Source organism: Nerophis lumbriciformis, linkage group LG32, assembly GCF_033978685.3.
Source record: "Nerophis lumbriciformis linkage group LG32, RoL_Nlum_v2.1, whole genome shotgun sequence".
NCBI classification, from domain to species: domain Eukaryota; kingdom Metazoa; phylum Chordata; class Actinopteri; order Syngnathiformes; family Syngnathidae; genus Nerophis; species Nerophis lumbriciformis.
This window is the reverse complement of record NC_084579.2, coordinates 3,240,757-3,262,423: the sequence shown is the minus strand read 5'-3', so window position 1 is coordinate 3,262,423 and position 21,667 is coordinate 3,240,757. Positions and strand designations below refer to the sequence as shown.

The following is a 21,667-nucleotide window of genomic DNA, read 5'->3' as shown; positions in this document are numbered from 1 at the left end:
TATGGTGCGGAAAATACGGTATACTCCTTTTTTCACTTTATTCTGAATGATATTAATAACATACCTGCCAACTTTTGAAATCAGAAAAACCTAGTAGCCAGGGTCCAGGGGCCACAGGCTCCGGTAGGTCCAGGACAAAGTCCTGGTGGGGGGTTCAGGCTTCGCCCCCCCGACGCAAAATGATTATTAGCATTCAGACAGGTTAAAATGTTGCTAAAACCATCACTTTTCTATCAGTCACAGTGACTTTTCAAAACAAAAATATTACAGAAAAATCATATGGGTTGATTGACATGTTTATTCTGTAAGCTAACTTCAATAGTTTGAAATTATTTTGACAGTTAATGCCAGTTATCCTGTCAAACTTTCACAAGACTTCAATTTGTTAATTGAAAGTATAAACAGTATAAACACTTTTTACAGTAAACAAATGGTAAAACAGTATTAAACAATTCCATTAAAAAAAAATTGGTGTCATTAACTTTCTGTCCAAGCTTGTATAATCTACTGCCTTGTTCAATTGTAAAAAATGTTCTGTGCGTAAAATTCACATTTCTATCACAATTATCATACTGTAAACATGGTAAGCTAACTTCATTAAAATTAATAGTCCTGTCAATAGCATGGAATTACAATTCAAATGTAGTTTTTTTGTAAGCCTTTCAAAAGAATTCAAAATATGAAAAATTAATGAAAATTAATTTAAGCCATCAGACACTTGAAAAGTGGCACATCACATCTCTAATGTAATCATTTGAACTTTTCAACAGAAATAGCACTGCAAAAATATTAAGGACATACTTCTGTATTTTGGTAGTTATGCTGTCAACATTTAACAAGATTTCTTCAACTTGGACTTGAAAGCATAAATAGTATAAACACTTTTAACAGTATAACAGTACTAAACAATTCCAATAGATAACATTGGTGTCATTACCTTTTTGTGGCTAAAATCCAAATGTATCCAAAGAATCTGTTTGGGCGACGAAAAACGTTGAAAGTTTTCCACTTGTATCGCTAGCAACGGCATTAGACTTGTGTTTTTTTGTCCCAACGTGGTCTTTTACATCGCTAATTCCTCCGTGTCCGATCGAAAAATCTTGTCTGCACAAGGTGCAATTCGCGTAGTTTTCACCCTTTTTGGAACGGATAATTATTCCCGGATAGGCTTTTGAATATTCTTCACGGAATGACTGCAGTTTTCTTTTCGGTTTAAGACTCGTTTGCGATTTTTCTCCGGCTGATTCCATGATCGTTCGCTCGTTTGGAAACAATGGCAACTGGTGCCTCGTGCTTGGCAGCGGTGCTATAAATAGCCTCGCGCATGGCATTCGGAATGGCTCGATAGGAAGTTACGGGAAGCAGTGTCGATTGTCATTGTTGTTACGCGATTTCGTGAATAAAACTTTAAAAAAAAAAAATTTTTTTAATTAATGAAAAACCGTATTTTTTATCACTGCAACCGTACCCCGGAATAGGTTGATGAAAACCGTACTAATTACGGGAAAACCGGAGTAGTTGGCAGGTATGTAATAATCTAACGTGATTCCTACACTTCATTTGTATATTTAATGGACTTACTTTTGTGTGATTAGTTTTACAGTGACTTCATTGGTAAGAATAACAACAAAACACCTCAAGTTATTTGTTTCAAATCTAATTCAAAGGACTGTTTACATATTTGGCAACATTCATGGAGGGCAGAATAAATTGTAGCCTGTGTTGCCTTTTACAATAAGCAACAATTGAACAAAGAGAGCACATTCTACCAAGTCCAAATTCCTTGTGTTAAAGCTGATTGTGATGATATAACAAAACATTTCAATATTATTTATGGTAATATTAGTAACTAATACAACTAATATTTGGTGTTGTATATACATAAAACATTTGTTTATCCTTTCTAAATAATAATAACAATATGATCATGTCATATGTGTGATGTCATAATGACCACGCCCCCACCGCCGTGTGTGTGTGTGTGTGTAGTGGCAATCTAGGGGAAAACCCTGAAGTATAGGGAGCTTTTGTCAACAGGCTTCCCCCTTTACTTCTTCTTTTCACCTCCGTAAAAAGTTTAGTTGTAAGTGAAAAGTTAACGACAGACTGATATATTTCAAACGTGCTCATTATTCTTACTTCATGTAATGAGCGGGGAGTCGTCATTTCCCCGTCTGGTCTGTCTGCGTCGTCCTCGCTGCCTTCGTCTGCGCTGCTGACCTGTCCTGATGCATCGTCCATGGCCTCCGCGTCCACCGTTGCTTCATCGTCCTCCTCCTCTTCTTCCTCCTCCTCCTCCTCCTCTTCTTCCTCCTCCACAAAGGGGGAGTCGGGCTGCGTGGCACTGGAGGAAGATGGCCCGTCGCTACTTGAAGTTCTGGTGCCGGTTAAGGCTTCTGAGGGCTTTGTTACATTTGAGTGAGAAGATCCGTCGGCAAGGCACTCTTCGGGGTCCACGTTTTGCTCGGACACCTGTGCCAGAGGGGATTGTGGGTGCTCCAGGACTGGGTCTGGATGAATAATCCTTGCTGGGTCCTCAAGTGGATCTTCTTTGGTACCTGCAGGACTCTGTGGTGTGATACAACTTTCCGTCGCCTCGCCTTCCGCAGTGTCCGCCGGCGATGCTTCGCCACTCACCTGCGAACATGCCGTTGGAGTGTCGGTCTGCTGGAGGGGAAAGGAGTCCACTTCCACCAAGCAGACCTGGTTGGAGCTGGCGTCTAACAGCAGATGTTGTCCCATGGCAGCGACCGCGTCATGTGACGAAGGCAAGTCCTGCTGGGAAATGATGAGCGTGTCGCTGTCGTCCATCGTGTGAATAGAAGGTTGCAGGTGCGACTCCAGGCCCTCGTTGGAGTCCAACAGAGCATTGAAGAGGTTGACCTCGTAGCCCGGGGAGTGGGGTATCTGCACGCTGGTGCTCACACACACCGTTTCCTCGGCGGCGACCTCCTCCACCAGGTCACAAAACTGGTATACCTCCACGTTTTGGGCGCTCAGGTCCATGTCGGCCTGAGCGCCGTCTTGGTACAGCTTGGCCTCGGCGGGCGCGTGGCCGGTGACGATGGCCGCCTCGCACACGCTGCCGTCGGCGTGCTGGAGCAGGTAACTCTGCTTCAGGTGCACGTTGGACCACGAGGCCTCGCTCACCACCACGATCTCCTGCGACTGGGCAGAATGCACCAGCTCGGCGAACACGGGCGTCTCCGTCAGTGGGAACTGGTGGGAGGGCTGAGACACTACAAGGTCCGAGAGCGCCAGGTCCTTGGAGGAAGTCGCACTCAAACCGCCTGCCGGGATATCAGCATCTTGTCTGGTTGTAGTCCTGTTGGACAAGGCTGGAGCAGGAGAGCCTGATCCAGGTCCAGTCGGGAGTTCTCCTGTGTTTGTTTTAGCTTTGTAGGAGCGCTCATCTGCATCGTTAACATCCTGCCTGAGCTGACCCGTGACTGGCGGCAGGTCAACTTGCTCGCTGCAGTTCCACGAAGCGGCGGAGTGCTGGGCAGCGCTCGCTGCCGCCGTCTGATCGGTAGCGCCGTGCTCTCCGGCGCCGGGGAAGGACGAGGCCGTGAAGCAGATCTGAACTTGCGCTTGCGGGATAATAGTTCCGCCTGTGTACGATTGGAATTCCACGCCTGTTCCGTTTTCAGAGTTGCACTTGTGCGCCGCCGCGACCAGCACAACTCCCGTGCCCGCTTGCGGCTGAATTCGATGTGTCTCGCTATTTGAGAGGCGTGTCTCTTTAGCAGCAATTTGTAAGTCGTGTTGCAACACGCGCGCCTCGTCGTCGTTTTGTGCATGTGACGCGAGGGGACTGTTACGGGTCCTGAAGTCCTCGGCGAGGGATGAGCGGACCCCCTGTGAGACGCGGGGATTAGCGTCGCCGCTGATGGGGAGCGTCTGGGGAAAGGCAGTAGAAGGAGCGGTCTCCATGACCACAAACACAGAGTCTCCGCTCTCGGGCCTGGGCGCCAGGACTTGAGGGACCGGGCGGGGGGCGGCGGCGGCCGGCTGCGGGACATGCCCAGGCGACTCCCCAGACACATTATGTGCAGCCTGGGGTTTGCCACCCAGCACATCCACAGCCGGAGAGGCACGCTGCAGCACTGCCGCCTCCCCACACTTTCCTCTCTTGGTGCTGCTCCGGCCACACGTTGCACCTGCAGGGCGCAGAAGAAGAGAGCAACAATAAACAGGGAGAAGGGCAGGGGGCTGAGAATGTGCTACCACTGATGGGTGGATCCATTTCAGGGCTGTGAGCACCCCTTGAGAGAAACAGAAGAACATTGAGGGGGGGGGGGGGGGACATTGAGGAGGTAAAAGAGGAAAATTGAGGAAGAAAAAGAGGAACATTGAGGAGATAAAAAGAGGAAACTTGAGGAGAAAAACCAGAAACATTGAGGAGAAAAGAGGAAATTTGGTGAGAAAAAAAGTCGAAATATGGGGAAGAAAATAGAGGAACATTGAGGAGATGAAAAGAGGAAACATGGGGGAAAGGAAAATTGAGGAGAAAAGAGGAACATTTAGGCAAAAAAAGAGGAAAGTTGAGTGGAAAAAAGAGAAAACCTGAGGAGAAAAAAAGAAACATTGAGGAGAAAAGAGTAGACTTGGGGAAAATACAAGAGGAAAATTGAGGAGAAAGAAGACAAACATTGATGAGAAAATAGGAGATTTGGGGAGAATAAAAGAGGGAACTTGAGAAGAAAAGAGGAGATTTGGGGAGAATATAAGCAAACTTGAGGAGAAAAAGAAAAAAAATTGGGGAGAAAAAAAGAGGAAAATTAAGGGGGGAAAAGGACAATTAAGGAGAAAAAAAGAGAACAATTGAGGAGAAAAAAAGAGGACAATTGAGGAGAAAAAAAGAGGACAATTGAGGAGAAAATAGACAATTTGGGGAGAATAAAAGAGGAAACTTGAGGAGAAAAAAAGAGGAAATTTGGGAAGAATTAAAGAGGACAATTGAGGGGGAAAAAAGCAAACTTGAGGAGAAAAAGGAAAAAAATTGGGGAGAAAAAAAGAGGAAAATTAAGGGGGGGAAAAGGACAATTAAGGAGAAAAAAGAGAACAATTGAGGAGAAAAAAAGAGGACAATTGAGGAGAAAATAGACAATTTGGGGAGAATAAAAGAGGAAACTTGAGGAGAAAAAAGAGGACATTTGGGAATTGAAGAGAAAAAAGAGGACAATTGAGGAGAAAATAGACAATTTGGGGAGAATAAAAGAGGAAACTTGAGGAGAAAAAAAGAGGAAATTTGGGAAGAATTAAAGAGGACAATTGAGGGGGGAAAAAGGAAAATTGAGGAGAAAAAAGAGGAACGATGAGTGGAAAAAAAGAGAAACACTGATGAGAAGAGATTCAGGGAGAAAAAAAGAGGACAATTGAGGGGAAATAAAGGAGAAACTGCAGGAAAAAAGAGGGAAATTTCTATCAGCACAAAAGTACTGCCAAGCAAATTCCAAAAGAAAACGTATTATTATTATTATTGAATATGCTCAACAAGTAATTATATACACACTATAATCCTTTAACCAAGTAGTATTTTCTTTGTTTTGTAACTAAAATAAACACACACAATATACTTTCTTGGCAAAGGAAAGAAGAAATATTGTTCTGTTACTTTTATTTGTGTGCGTAAATATGGTTGTCTTCTTCCATTTTAATTAGTAAACTTTTTAGAATGTTGTGTTTTTCAAAAAATACAAATTAGGTGATCATTTGTTCCACTTCCTGTTTATGTGACGTCAAGCATGTTCACTTTTTGTTTATATCCATAACTTTGAGCAAGGAAAGCAATGTATCCTAGTTGTTTACAGCAATGTGTTGTTACACGTTTAGGTTGGGGAATGACCTTTTAACGGGGAAAGGTGTTAATGTCTCGTTTTCATGTTAGCACTTACGCTTGCTAGCAAGCTAACGCTAGGCAGTCCCTTATTTTGTCAATGTTTGGTTATCAATCAAAGTTTTTGGGTCATTTTGATTTAATGCAGCAATACTAAGAGTTTTACAGCGGTTGTCATTATGACCGTTTACGTGCAGCCCGCAACAACGCATGCGCTTATCCAGTCCATTTTGTTTTCATCACTATGTTAATTGACTTATCAAATATAGGCCCAGGTCTACTGCCCGTCTGCGGCGTCATCACCATCAGTCATCAAAACAAAAATGGCGGATAGGTCACATGGAATACAAAGGCCACAACACAACTCTAAGCCACGACAGACACAATGGAAGTGAAAGCAGAGCCAGTTTTGTCAGCGGAGAAGTTATTATTTTCAAGTCCATGTAAAAAACGAAAATTCTAAAACAGAAGAGGCCACAGAAGGACGGCGGAACCCACAAAAACGGAAAGTTCCGTAAAATTCAACATTGAAAATAAGCCAAATGAAGGACGGTGGGGTCCACAAAAACTGAAAATTCCGTAAAAGGAGTGTGAAAGGTGTGAACGTGTGAGTGTGCGGACCCCCTAAACCCCAACTAAAGTTGTGAGAAGTAATAGTGGGTTATTGTGGATGCCCTAGGCAAGACATCTCCACTGGGGGGATAACCTCCAGTAGAAGCGACGTGTACCACAATAATAAATTAAACCACTATCTTACAATAAAGACAAAAGTCATCCTTATAAGTTCGGCTCTGTAGGGGACGACGGATTACTCCAAATTCTCAAAATGGGAAAAGGGACAAGTAAACCAAAGGTTAGTCCAAAAGACGAGTTAAAATGTAAAGACTGGAAAGCAGTAGAAAAAAAACAAATCCAGACTTACTGAAATTTCTCGATGACTGGATCTCAAAACATGAATTTACCGGACGCCTCAAAGTGGGTGATATATTAAAGCTGCGGGACAACTGCAACATTCATATTGTTCAACAGATAAACCAAAGTTATTTACGACTGAAAAGGTGGTCACACTTCACTTACTTTTTCAACTTCATTAATTACACCTTTTTCAACTTTATGCCTCAAGTCGGTCCGTCTCCGAAACCTTTCCATTGTCACTTCTGTTGTGGCTTTATATTGTTGTGTTGTGGCTTTATGTTGTTGTGGCGTTATGTTGTTGTGTTGTGGCTTTATATTGTTGTGTCGTGGCATTTGCATACCTGCCAACTTTTGAAATCAGAAAAACCTAGTAGCCAGGGTCCAAAATGGTTATTAGCATTCAGACAGGTTAAAATGTTGCTAAAACCATCACTTTTCTATCAGTCACAGTGACTTTTCAAATCAAAAATATTACAGCAAAAATCATATGGGTTGATTGACATGTTTATTCTGTAAGCTAACTTCAATAGTTTGAAATTATTTTGTTTTGAACATGTTAGTTATCACAAATAAAAAGATATACTGTACACAGAAATTATTTTTGATTTGATTTATTGTTTATGTAATAAAAGATTTACTTAAAATGTTATGTTTTGTGAGTTTTTTTATGCTACGAACTGTACTTACCGGCGATGTAAACCGAAGGAGACATTTCCGTAATGAAAGCTGCAACACCCTTTTTAGATCCTATCATCACTGCAGCATTATCGGCAGCAAAGCAAACCAAATTCTGCCAAGGAATTTCGTTTGAGTCTATTTCTTCCGCGAGTATTTTGTAAATGTTTTCGCCTGTGGAAGCCGTATTGCATTCCCTCAAAGACAGAAGTACTGACAAACTTTTCCAATGTCGTCATCGAAATATCGAACACAAATGGGGTACAGTTTTACATCGTCATAATCGGTGCTGCCGTCAGTCGACATGTTAAATGGTTCCGTCTTCATGACATCGGCGATACTTTTTGAGGATTCTGTTCCAAGACACTAAATAATGTTTGATGTTTTGGTTCGACCACATCCATATTTTTTGGCGATTTTGGAGTCGGGAAACATTTTCCGAAATAACTGTCCCATGTGATCAGCCAGTGCGATTGGAAGTCCATGCTCAATTATCGCCTCCGTAAATAAAACTTCGGCATTTATCACATCCAAAGAATCTGTTTGGGCGACGAAAAACGTTGAAAGTTTTCCACTTGTATCGCTAGCAACGGCATTAGACTTGTGTTTTTTTGTCCCAACGTGGTCTTTTACATCGCTAATTCCTCCGTGTCCGATCGAAAAATCTTGTCTGCACAAGGTGCAATTCGCGTAGTTTTCACCCTTTTTGGAACGGATAATTATTCCCGGATAGGCTTTTGAATATTCTTCACGGAATGACTGCAGTTTTCTTTTCTGTTTAAGACTCGTTTGCCATTTTTCTCCGGCTGATTCCATGATCGTTCGCTCGTTTGGAAACAATGGCAACTAGTGCCTCGTGCTTGGCAGCGGTGCTATAAATAGCCTCACGTATGGCATTCGGAATGGCTTGATAGGAAGTTACGGGAAGCAGTGTCGATTGTCATTGTTGTTACGCGATTTCGTGAATAAAACTTTTAAAAAAAATAAAAATTAATTAATGAAAAACCGTATTTTTTATCACTGCAACCGTAACCCGGAATAGGTTGATGAAAACCGTACTAATTACGGGAAAACCGGAGTAGTTGGCAGGTATGCATTATCAATCGAGATCGGATGATATGAAAAAATTAATCGTGATAATTTTCTTGCCACATGGCCCAGCCCTAGTATCCATCATTTATTCATACATAATTCCCTTATAAGAAATAAAAGGCAATATAGGAATCTTCACCTGCAGTATCCACTATCTATTTCACACTCACATCAATTGTTTCGTTCTAAATAAACTAATATCTAGGCCTTATTTGATCATTCCATTGACCGTACGATAAAAGAAAATGAAGTCAATAAATCGCAATGTACATGCGATTTATATAAAGTGGACAGTTCGGAGTTGGAAAAGACAGAGGTACACACGTACATATATTTGACATATTTAGAATCACTGCAACCAAACAGTTACACACGTACATGTATTTGACATATTTAGAATCACTGCAACCAAACAGTTGCAAAGAGACCGCAGCAACTAAAATAAAATCCTGGACAAGAGCCACAGATAATAGAAATGGAAAACTTGACATTTAACATTAGAGAACAAATGGTTTAGGTTAGTTATGTCTAGAAGATGTCTGTAATATAATCATTGATAAAGATGGTATGTAGGTCAATAATGCATGTGTACATAAATGTATATGATATACACGTCATCTCTAGTATGATTCTCTGTATATCTATGCATAACACTATAGAAATGTTTTTTGTGTGTATATTTTTACTTTTATCTACATGACATTCACTATAATTATTGTTTATTTAAAAAAAGGGGGAAATATTAAAAAGTCAAAATTATGTGGAAAGATTGCAATGAAATATGAATTTAAAAAAACGGGGGGAAAAAACACAGAAAGTGAACTCGCATGACCTCACATAAACCGGAAGTGAAGCAAACATTCTATAATGTTCATAAATAAAAGTGGAAGTACATACACATATTTAAAAGACACAAATACAAATAATATGTATACTTCTTATGAAGCCATAACATTATTTGATGTTTTGTATTTATGTGTATTTATTTTAGTTATAAAAAAATACAACTGTGTAAACTACTTTTTAAGCACGTTTCTTTTTAAACACGATAATGATAGCTGATCATTTTGATCGCAATAACTTTTTTAGCCATTTTATTTATTGTTTTGCTTGTGTATATTTCTCTCCTTAACAGAGACTAAACCTATTTTATTGCTTTTGGCTGTGATTTTTAAATCAGTGCATTATATTTATTCCAGCACAAAAAAAAACACGAAAATGATAACTTATCATTTTGGTCACAATAACTTTTTTGTTTAGCCATTTTATTAATTGTTTTGCTTGTGTATATATCTCTCCTTAACAGAGACAAAACCCATTTTATTGCTTTTGGTTGTGATTTTTAATCAGTGCATTCTATTTTTTCAAGCCCAAAAAAACCGCGATAATGATAGCTGATCATTTTGATCACAATCATTTTTTTAGCCATTTTATTTATTGTTTTGCTTGTGTATATATCTCTCCTTAACAGAGACTAAACCTATTGTATTGCTTTTGGCTGTGATTTTTAATCAGTGCATTATATTTATTCCAGCACAAAAAAAAAAACACGAAAATGATAACTTATCATTTTGGTCACAATAACTTTTTTGTTTAGCCATTTTATTAATTGTTTTGCTTGTGTATATATCTCTCCTTAACAGAGACAAAACTTATTTTATTGCTTTTGGTTGTGATTGTTAATCAATGCAACATTTTGCTAACAGTGTATTATATGTTTTATAATTTGTTTGTTTCAATTTACTTGGATATTTGAAAGTTTACATTCCAATTTTAATGATAAAATATACGAGAAATACAAGGGTATTGCATATGAAAGAGTATACTTGCAGTTAGGGTTGTCTCGATACCAATATTTTGGTACCGTTACCAAAATGTATTTCGATACTTTTCTAAATACAAAGGGACCCAAAAAAATGGCATTATTGTCTTTATTTGAACAAAAAATCTTAGTGTACATGAAACATATATTAATTATTGCAATTTAGTCCTTAAATAAAATAGTGAACATACTAGACAACTTGTCTTTTAGTAGTAAGTAAACAAACTAATTAGTCTGCTGATGTATGCAGTAACATATTGTGCCATTTATCTACCTATTATTTTGTCAACATTATTAAGGACAAACTGTAAAAATGGATTATTAATCTACTTGTTCATTTACTGTTAATATCTGCTTATTTTCTGTTTTAACATGTTCTATCTACACTTCTGTTAAAATGTAATAATCACTTATTCTTCTCTTCTTTGATACTTGACATTAGTTTTGGACGATACCACAAATTTAGGTATCGATCCGATACCAAGCAGTTACAGGATCATACATTGGTCATATTCAAAGTCCTCATGTGTCCAGGGACGCATTTCCTGACTTCATAAACATAACATGAATTTTTTTTAAAGGAAAAAAGATTTTGTGACAATAAAAAATATCGCTGTAATCATAGTAATATCGATTAGATACGCTCTTGTACTTGGTATCATTACAGTGGATGTCAGGTGTAGATCCACCCATGGCGTTTGTTTACATTGTGACGCCGGTGAGCTATTGTATCCTCCTACGGTGTGTAGTGAAGCATGTTTAGCTATTCCTCGTCCTACAGTGATAGCGATACTTGTAAGAAACTTACTTTATTCGTCGCCATGGAGGCCAGGATTAGTGATATAGAAGTGGCTAAAACACCGCCGACTGCGGATGGATGTTAGCTGCTAGCCACGTCTTAAAGCACCTCTTCCCGAGGGTGTTTCAGTGTTATAACTTCACCTTTTTCTTTATTTTTTAGATTAAAATGCGTCCATTCTCCCTTTTCTGTCTGCTTGTAAGTACTCTGTGATTGTGCGCTGCCGAACATGCTCCTCTGCTCGTAAAACCAGCAATGTCACGACGCGACAACGAACCGGTACTTTTCAAACATATTATCGTACCGTTTTTTATTCAATAGTACCACGATTAGTGATGGGTCCGGCAACACCGATGCATCGGCGCATGCGTCGAGCTCATAGAGCAAAACCCTGTACCGCTTTTAGAAAGTCACGTGACCGATCATGAGCTGTTTCGGTCACGTGACCGATACGCCAACTGTGTCGCACTGACGCCTCCTCTGTGCCCTGTGAGCGGCTCTTTTCTACAGCCCGAGAAATAATAACTAAGAAGAGAAATCGTCTAAAATGTAATACGTCGGAAAAACTTTTTTTAAATTTTTTTTTATAAAAATGTGTAAAAAAATAAAATAAAATAAATTCCCAGTCCACAATCATCCACAACACGTTCTCTTAGATTTCCATGTTATGATACATGTTCACATTATTTATTGACTGTATCTAAAAAAGATACAAATATATTTTTATTTAAATGAAGATATGAAATAATCCTAAATGAAATACAATGACTTGGTTTATATTATTGTATATACTAGGGCAGGGGTCACCAACGCGGTGCCCGCGGGCACCAGGTAGCCCGTAAGGACCAGATCAGTCGCCCGCTGGCCTGTTCTAAAAATAGCTCAAAGAGCAGCACTTACCAGTGAGCTGCCTCTATTTTTTAAATGTCATTTATTTACTAGCAAGCTGGTCTCGCTTTGCTTGACATTTTTAATTCTAAAAGAGACAAAACTCAAATAGAATTTGAAAATCCATGAAAATATTTTAAAGACTTGGTCTTCACTTGTTTAAATAAATTCATTTATTTTTTTTACTTTGCTTCTTATTACTTTTAGAAATACAATTTTAGAGAAAAAATACAACCTTAAAAATGATTTTAGGATTTTTAAACACATATACCTTTTTACCTTTTAAATGTCTTCCTCTCCTTTCCTGACAATTTAAATCAATGTTCAAGTAAAAAAAAAAATTTTTTTCATTGTAAAGAATAATAAATATTTTAGCTTCTGTTTTTTCGACAAAGAATATTTGTGAAATATTTCTTCAAACTTACTATGATTAAAATTCAAAAAAATTATTCTGGCAAATCTAAAAAATCTGTAGAATCAAATTTAAATCTAATTTCAAAGTATTTTGAATTTCTTTTAAAAATTTTGTTCTGGAAAATCTAGAAGAAATACTGATTTGTCTTTGTTAGAAATATAGCTTGGTCCAATTTGTTAAATATTCTAACAAAGTGCAGATTGGATTTTAACCAATTTAAAACATGTCATCAAAATTCTAAAATGTATCTTAATCAGGAAAAATTACTAATGATGTTCCATAAATTATTTTTTTAATTTTTTCAAAAAGATTCAAATTAGCTAGTTTTTCTCTTCTTTTTGTCGGTTGAATTTTGAATTTTAAAGAGTCGAAATTAAAGATAAACTATGTTTCAAAATTTGATTTGATTTTTTTTTCGTGTTTTCTCCTCTTTTAAACCGTTCAATTAAGTGTTTTTTTATCATTTATTCTCTACAAAAAACCTTCCGTAAAAGGAAAAAAAAATGTACGACAGACAGAAATACCCATTTTTTTATATATATAAATGTATTTATTTAGCTATTCTTGTTTGAATCACACTTACGTGTAACTTACAAATGACAATATATTTATTTATTTAAGTGTGTATTAAACTGGTAGCCCTTCGCATTAATCAGTACCCAAGAAGTAGTTTTTGGTTTCAAAAAGGTTGGTGACCCCTGTACTAGGGCATCAAATCAGTGTCAGTTGAGTCGGTCCATAGGTTGCCTGTAGGGATTTTTAATGTCCAGCAGATGTCAGTATTTAGTGACACAGTATCGACACAGTATCAATACAGTTTTGCAATGTGTCGAAACGCTTCATGACGCCTCATCAACCCATCACTAACCACGATACTATACTAGTACCGGTATACTGTACAACCCTACTTGCAGTATTATCAGTACCTCAGTGGTTCGTTTGTACGCAAAATAACGTTGACAATAACATTGTTTATCTGCAATAATTTATAGGTCAATACAGGTAAAAGCCAGTAAATTAGAATATTTTGAAAAACTTGATTTATTTCAGTAATTGCATTCAAAAGGTGTAACTTGTACATTATATTTATTCATTGCACACAGACTGATGCATTCAAATGTTTATTTCATTTAATTTTGATGATTTGAAGTGGCAACAAATGAAAATCCAAAATTCCGTGTGTCACAAAATTAGAATATTACTTAAGGCTAATACAAAAAAGGGATTTTTAGAAATGTTGGCCAACTGAAAAGTATGAAAATGAAAAATATGAGCATGTACAATACTCAATACTTGGTTGGAGCTCCTTTTGCCTCAATTACTGCGTTAATGCGGCGTGGCATGGAGTCGATGAGTTTCTGGCACTGCTCAGGTGTTATGAGAGCCCAGGTTGCTCTGATAGTGGCCTTCAACTCTTCTGCGTTTTTGGGTCTGGCATTCTGCATCTTCCTTTTCACAATACCCCACAGATTTTCTATGGGGCTAAGGTCAGGGGAGTTGGCGGGCCAATTTAGAACAGAAATACCATGGTCCGTAAACCAGGCACGGGTAGATTTTGCGCTGTGTGCAGGCGCCAAGTCCTGTTGGAACTTGAAATCTCCATCTCCATAGAGCAGGTCAGCAGCAGGAAGCATGAAGTGCTCTAAAACTTGCTGGTAGACGGCTGCGTTGACCCTGGATCTCAGGAAACAGAGTGGACCGACACCAGCAGATGACATGGCACCCCAAACCATCACCCAACCATGCAAATTTTGCATTTCCTTTGGAAATCGAGGTCCCAGAGTCTGGAGGAAGACAGGAGAGGCACAGGATCCACGTTGCCTGAAGTCTAGTGTAAAGTTTCCACCATCAGTGATGGTTTGGGGTGCCATGTCATCTGCTGGTGTCGGTCCACTCTGTTTCCTGAGATCCAGGGTCAACGCAGCCGTCTACCAGCAAGTTTTAGAGCACTTCATGCTTCCTGCTGCTGACCTGCTCTATGGAGATGGAGATTTCAAGTTCCAACAGGACTTGGCGCCTGCACACAGCGCAAAATCTACCCGTGCCTGGTTTACGGACCATGGTATTTCTGTTCTAAATTGGCCCGCCAACTCCCCTGACCTTAGCCCCATAGAAAATCTGTGGGGTATTGTGAAAAGGAAGATGCAGAATGCCAGACCCAAAAACGCAGAAGAGTTGAAGGCCACTATCAGAGCAACCTGGGCTCTCATAACACCTGAGCAGTGCCAGAAACTCATCGACTCCATGCCACGCCGCATTAACGCAGTAATTGAGGCAAAAGGAGCTCCAACCAAGTATTGAGTATTGTACATGCTCATATTTTTCATTTTCATACTTTTCAGTTGGCCAACATTTCTAAAAATCCCTTTTTTGTATTAGCCTTAAGTAATATTCTAATTTTGTGACACACGGAATTTTGGATTTTCATTTGTTGCCACTTCAAATCATCAAAATTAAATGAAATAAACATTTGAATGCATCAGTCTGTGTGCAATGAATAAATATAATGTACAAGTTACACCTTTTGAATGCAATTACTGAAATAAATCAAGTTTTTCAAAATATTCTAATTTACTGGCTTTTACCTGTATATATCGTCCCAAAAAAATGTGTTATCGGCCCAGGCCTACTGATATTGTCCCTTAAATCGTATTGGCGGCCTCAAATTAAGGCGCTGTTTTGCATCCAATCAGATTCCACGCAGCTTCTCACCTGTCTGTGGGGTGAGACACAGATCTTCAGTGCTTTCTACTTCCAGGATGCTGAAATTAGGGTCCTCTCCACATGATCTTGAGAGGGCAACACAGAGAGAGAGAGGAAACTTTATGAAGGTCTCCCAATGAGCTTGGTAAAAGTGGGCACTTTTGGACTTATGTCAGGCCAGCTCGCTACACATCCAATATGTTGGATTGTGCATCCTGCAGCAGCAATAAATAAAAAAAGAAGAGTGAACTTGTTTGCTGCATTCGCCCACAGGAAGACGTCGGGGTCCCTGCAGCAGGAGCCGGGACACGCGATTCTGCCTCCGGTCATTTAGTCAAGAGTTTAATGACACTGAAATGTCCACTAATAATAAATACACTATGTTCAGTGGTCACATGAGCATTGGTGGCTTTTATGAAAAGCAAGACACTTTTAGACAGGATCTGAGAGGCACAGTTGCACAACACATTCAAAGTAAGCCGACCTTTTCCCGTCATAAAAGAGACGATATGAGATGTTTTATCGGCTCATTGATGCCGGCTGAGCTAGCCTAGCCTAGCCTGGTACAACAACAGTGCTCAGGCAGCTAACGAGCTAGCTAACAAGAGTTGACTTCGTGGAAGCCGCAAAGCGCCCAGTCCCAGCCCGCGGTTACGTAACGGCCTGGTTTATTGCTTCCAAAAAATGTGGCGAATCGCTTTGAAATGAGCCCCGGCAACGGAAAAGTGGCATTAAAAAAAAAAGCCGCTTGTCCATGAACTACTAGGGGGGGACAATCGCTCGTGACGTCATGGCGCGGGGGGTCAAATATCCGAAAGGCAAAATAAAAACGGTCTTTATTTGTTTGGGCGACACACGCACAATTACTTTGTCGTCGGAGTGTGTGCGGAAACGAAAAATGTTTTTACAAATTATATACATTTTACAATTGTATACGGGGCGTTTAAGGGGGCGCGCTGTGTCCGACTGTTGGCTCTTTAGCAGCGACCACAAAGAAGTAACGCGTTCAGTCCTATTTGGCTGGCGAACCACACTCCTAACTAATCTCTGGTTCACACCACGGCGAAACAATTCAGTGTCCGGTTAAAAGAGTCTTTAAACGGAAACAAATAGTTGGAAAAGCATTGTGAAACAATGCAACGCCTGCCTCTGTGGTGTCGTGCGTCGGAACCCCCCTTGAAGCCCTCATTACTTCCTCCTGGTCCCCCTCCCTTTCAAGGCCGCCATCTTAAGTTCCCACCTACCTGAATTTTCCGACCACTTTTCTTTTACTAAATTCTCGCTGAAGGAGTCGTCATCCGTGTAAAATCGCACGCAATCCGTGATGCCGGTGGTCCAAACTGCCTCCCGGTACCCAACGAGGTACCACTCGGCGTGCGGGAAGAAGTTAAAATACGGACCGGGAGAGCCTGGGCTTTCGGCGCAGAATGTAGCGGTCATGGGAGGAGACTTAGCGCAGCGAAATGGTGGAGCCGCGCTGCGCCTCGCAAAGTACACAACCCGCGCAGATCTCGCGAGATCTCCGATGGCGCGAGGCTTCAAATATTTGCTGCGGAATTAGCGTAAATCCACCACTTAAACCCACATTTCCATCGTCGTGAATGTAAATATTGTATTTATGTACAATTTTCTGTGAAAAAGATTATATTTTATTCAGATATGGTTTATTACTTGCACTGGATAGGAAATGATCGAATACTGTCTCCTAAACTACTTGTGGCGCTAGTGTTTACCAAAGCAGAAGAAAAGAGCCACACAAGAGAGTAAACAACAGTTCATTTAATAATTCATCTTTGTGGTCTCTAAGGGAGGGGTTGGAAAGGTATAAAAACGGTAATATTAAAATAATGGACCCAGTCTTTCCACCACTGTTGATGTCTGTGTCGGCCTTATAAGTCCTTGTCCCACTAATCCACGTATATAACTTATTTTTTTTTGTCTTTCAACATCCGAGTACAAGGCTCCGAAAGGTCGGCCCAAATGGGGGTGAGCAATAAACCCAGGACGCACAGTCAGAGCTTAATAAAAGGCATAGAGATCCACCTGGAGTCCACTGGAACCTTTTGCATGATGTGCAGTATTTCTACCTGGGGAGAGAGAGAGTACTGGTGCATACCTGAAACAATGACGAATAACATAACAGTGAATATATTTATTATTATTATTATAGAAGATAATGTTACGAATAATAATTACAAAGGCATTTAGTCTAGACTACTATAATCTGGTCCTGCTCGTATAGTCCAGAGGAGACTGGGAAACAGAGGAAGCTCTAAAACGCTGTGTTTACACACACACGCACACACTCACACACACATGGTCGCACAGTTCTTTTCACCGTCCGTCCCGGGAACAAAACCAAAGTAAGGGGATGAATCTCATGTTCGAGGATGGGGTTGGTGATTTTTGGGTAAAAGCAAGAAAATGAGGTACAACGCTAAGTGACTTGGGGATCGGTCTTTTCACAATGACGGACACACAAAGACCACGCTTGAAACCACTTTGCATTCTACAAACCCTCCTCTTCCGCCTTATGTAGGAGCAGTACATCTTTTTGACGCCGCCACGGTGAGAAGGAATTCTCAGGTGCGCATACCTCTGGAAGTCTTTGCCCGTCCACACGGAAAAGGCTGGCTTCTAAGTCTGCGACATAAACTGTGGCAGTCAGAGACCGCCCACAGGAGGGGAAACAAATAGTCAGATGCACACGGACAATGTCGTCTAAATTGCACTGGTAACACATTGGTGAGTCTTGCATTTTCTCCCACCAGCTGCAGCCTCGAAAGGCCACGCTCACTGGGACTACTTTTGTGTACGGTGAAGACGTTAGCGAGCAGCACAGTGATCCTGACGTTTCCCTTCATCTCCTTCACTCGTGTCTTTGTACTATCTGGACTCGCCGTCTTTGTGGGCGCCGAACAGTGACAGCTCGCCGGGGCCCCCCAGTCTGGAACCCCGGGGTGGCGTGGACGAGCGGCTGGTGACGGACGGAATGAGGGGCGGCGGCGCCCCCATTGACAGAGCGCCCACCAAGCCTGCGGGCGTCTTTGCCAGGATGCCGTTGGGCACGTGGTGCGCGTTGAGCGGGCCGAGGCGTGAGTAGAGGCCCATGTGGTGCTGGGGGCCCCCGGGAGGCATGCCGTGGGACAGAAGGCCTGGGTGCATCTGCTCCAGGTGAGCAGCGGTAGCAGCGTGAGAGGGACTGGACAGGTGAGAACCGGGGGGAAGGTGAGGGTGCATCCCAAAGAAGCGCGCTCGCTCAAAGTCTTCCCTCAAGATCTGTGCACGCTGCTCCTCGTCCATCAGACCCCCGCCCGGCCCGCCCAGCTGGTGGCGATCAAAGTGGTGCGCCATCAGGGCCAGCTCCTGGCGGACCATGGGGTTGGAGGCTGTAGATGTGGATGGGTGGTGTGCGGCTACAGCCGCAGCCCTCTCCGCCTCCAGCAGGCGCTGGTGCTGAAGGAGCCGGGCCAGGTGGGGATCGGAACGCAGGGTCAGGTGGGGGTCGGAGCGAAGTGCCAAGGCCTCTCTCCGTTGTTGCTGATGCTGCTGATGCTGCTGATGCTGATGGGCTGCCAGCTCCCTCCAAGGGTCCCAGGTGAAGCTGTGTGGCCCCTGCGGTGGTCCCTGGTGGGGTCCGTGCGAGAAGCGGTCCCCGCCCGGGCCCATGACCAAACCGGCCCCCGCTGTGCTGCCCAGGTACGCCTCGATGGCTCTGGAGCGATCCAGCAGGGAAATGTGGGTGGGTGGGTTCGGAGTCGGGGGGTGGAGAGGGACACCGGGAGTGGGAGTCAGGGAGAGAGAGGACGAAGGCGTACCGGAGCTGGGGTGGTGAGGGTGGCTGTTGGGCCGCTCAAAGGAGTTACTGGGCAGCGGGGGAGGGAGCGAGATGGGGATGTGCTCCGGCTCCTCCTTGCGCTCCTCCTTGACTTTAACGGGTGCCAGCTGCAGGGCGGCTTTGGAGACGGGTGTCGTGGTCCGATCAGACTTCTTAGCCTGAGGCAAAGAGGAGGCGGAGGCCGCCGAGGACGGGGGCAGGGCGCCGTCCCTTTGGGAGTGTTCGCTGTGGAAGCCGTGTGCTGCGGCGCCCAGCGGCCGGGGGTAAAGGTCCATGGGTGACTGGGCAGAGCGGCCACTGGGCGGCGGGGTGTTGAGCACGGAGGACGAGGACGAGCGCGGTCTGTCTCGGTCTGCTACGAGCGAGGAAGCGCCAAGAGGAGGCCCCCGAGAAGACGCTGTTGGCAGCGGCCTCTTGTCCCCGTCTCGGTCTCTGTTCAAGCCGCGAGTCATGTCCTCCACGGCGCCGCCGCCGCCCAACACGCTGCTGTGGCCGTTGATGTGGGAGACGGGGGTGCTGCTGCGGGGCTTAAAGGGAGGAGCCACCGGCGACATCCTCACAGGTTGGCGGCCATACAGCATGTTGTCTCTGTGGGACGACAAGGTAAAACATCATCAATATGTTGACCCCTCGAAAGGCCACCTGTTTATGCAATGCATTGTGGGGGCTCTGTTTACAATATGGAAGCCAGCAACAAACTGGATTAAAATGGATCCTACAAAATAACACAACCAAGACAAAGTGTACCTATTCCAACGACTTGCTGAAATAATAACAAAATGGTGGAATTGACTCATATGAGCAAGGAGGATGAACGGAAGATTTGAATCAAGTAAAAGTGCTGCCAAACTTGTCAGTATTTCGTCCGTTTTAAACCGGTGAAGAATGTCAGAACGCAAAATTTGTGTGTGACTTATGAGAGAATACTTATGTGTGAGGTCCCCCGGGCCTCTTCTCATAAACAGGTTTCCCCAAAAGACAACTTTCAAATACTTGCATCACTGCACGACCCCCCCTGGAAATAATACTCACTATCCAAGACTAAAAGTAAACAGACAAGCATTTTTCCAAAAGACTGTGCATTGTTTGTCGCCCGCAGCTAGCTCGGCTCACGCTAGCATCCTACTAAATGCTACGTGTGGCGAACACAGCAACAGGTGCCAGGTGATGGCGTTAAAAGTCATATTTGACCGTCTCACGGCTGATATCCAGTAGGGCTGGGAATCTTTGGACAATTGATTTTTGAAGGTAATGATTCGATTCTCGATTCAAAATGATCCTTGATTCAAAATCACACATTTTTTAAAAACATTGAGTGCCATTTCTATGATTAAGAACACACACATACATGTATATATACACATGTATATACAGTATACATATATCTACACATATATACATATACATACAAGTATACATATTCATATATACACATATACATAATATATATATATCTACACATATATACATATACATACATACATACAAGTATACATATTCATATATACACATATACATAATATATGTACATAAACATATACAGTATATACATTTACATTCATATACATATATATAATGTGTCTCTTTGCAGATTAGACAAACTGTCTTCTCCTTACACTGAACAAAAAACAGTAATACGTCCACTGATGTTTAAAAACTCTACACTCAGCGTCTATAATACATACCTGCCAACTTTTGAAATCAGAAAAACCTAGTAGCCAGGGTCCAGGGGCCACAGGCCCCGGTAGGTCCAGGACAAAGTCCTGATTATTAGCATTCAGACAGGTTAAAATGTTGCTAAAACCATCACTGTTTGGGCGACGAAAAACGTTGAAAGTTTTCCACTTGTATCGCTAGCAACGGCATTAGACTTGTGTTTTTTTGTCCCAACGTGGTCTTTTACATCGCTAATTCCTCCGTGTCCGATCGAAAAATCTTGTCTGCACAAGGTGCAATTCGCGTAGTTTTCACCCTTTTTGGAACGGATAATTATTCCCGGATAGGCTTTTGAATATTCCTCACGGAATGACTGCAGTTTTCTTTTCGGTTTAAGACTCGTTTGCGATTTTTCTCCGGCTGATTCCATGATTGTTCGCTCGTTTGGAAACAATGGCAACTGTATGGCGTCACATTAGTGCCAAAAATCAGAGCGCATAAAAACTGTTATCGCGCGCTGATTCTCCACTTTGTGCGCGCGCGCGACACCATTTTGCGCGCGCGTGGTGCCTTTCTGCGCGCGCGCGACGCCTTTCTGTGCGCTCTCTGTGTACTCCTGGCATCTCTCCTCGCGCTGTCATGTTTCTTTTTGGCACTTTGGGGGCGGGTATGCTTAGACGGCCCCTTCTTTCTGATTGGCTGTGAGCATTTTTCATATGACCAATCATTCTCCAGCGTAGCAACGTTGTAGCCATCTTACCTCGGACATCTAGCCTCAATCATTACATTGATGTCAATGGTACATGTACTAATTAAATTACCATAACTTGCTCGATTTTCGACCAATTTACAAACCTTGTTACAAATCTTATTACATGTAGATATGACATAGGATGCTGTACCTGTTGAAATTACCTCTTTCGCTTTAAAAAAAAAAGACTTAATTGTGCAACATAGTTGTGTAGGGTCAGTGTTAGTCAGTTCTCTGATTATTTTAAACTGTTTCAGAATACATTATTAAAAGC

General features: G+C 42.0%; 2 protein-coding genes across 3 annotated transcripts in view; both read right to left on the bottom strand.

Moving 5' to 3' along the window:
* The window catches only part of srcap (Snf2-related CREBBP activator protein), a 77,267-nt gene extending 60,658 nt beyond the window's left edge, over positions 1-16,609 (bottom strand). The window contains 3 exon segments of the mRNA XM_061927493.1: positions 2,140-4,160; positions 15,158-15,234; positions 16,393-16,609. Coding sequence (XP_061783477.1) covers positions 2,140-3,933 — 1,794 coding nt within the window. The 5' untranslated portion in view covers positions 3,934-4,160; positions 15,158-15,234; positions 16,393-16,609.
* Positions 16,610-16,912: 303 nt separating this feature from the next.
* fbrs (fibrosin) overlaps positions 16,913-21,667 on the bottom strand; it is a 61,941-nt gene continuing 57,186 nt past the window's right edge. For both annotated transcript variants that reach the window (XM_061927494.1, XM_061927495.1), the window contains one exon: positions 16,913-19,574. In XM_061927494.1, coding sequence (XP_061783478.1) covers positions 18,035-19,574 — 1,540 coding nt within the window. In that variant the 3' untranslated portion in view covers positions 16,913-18,034. The remainder of the gene's footprint in view (positions 19,575-21,667) is intronic.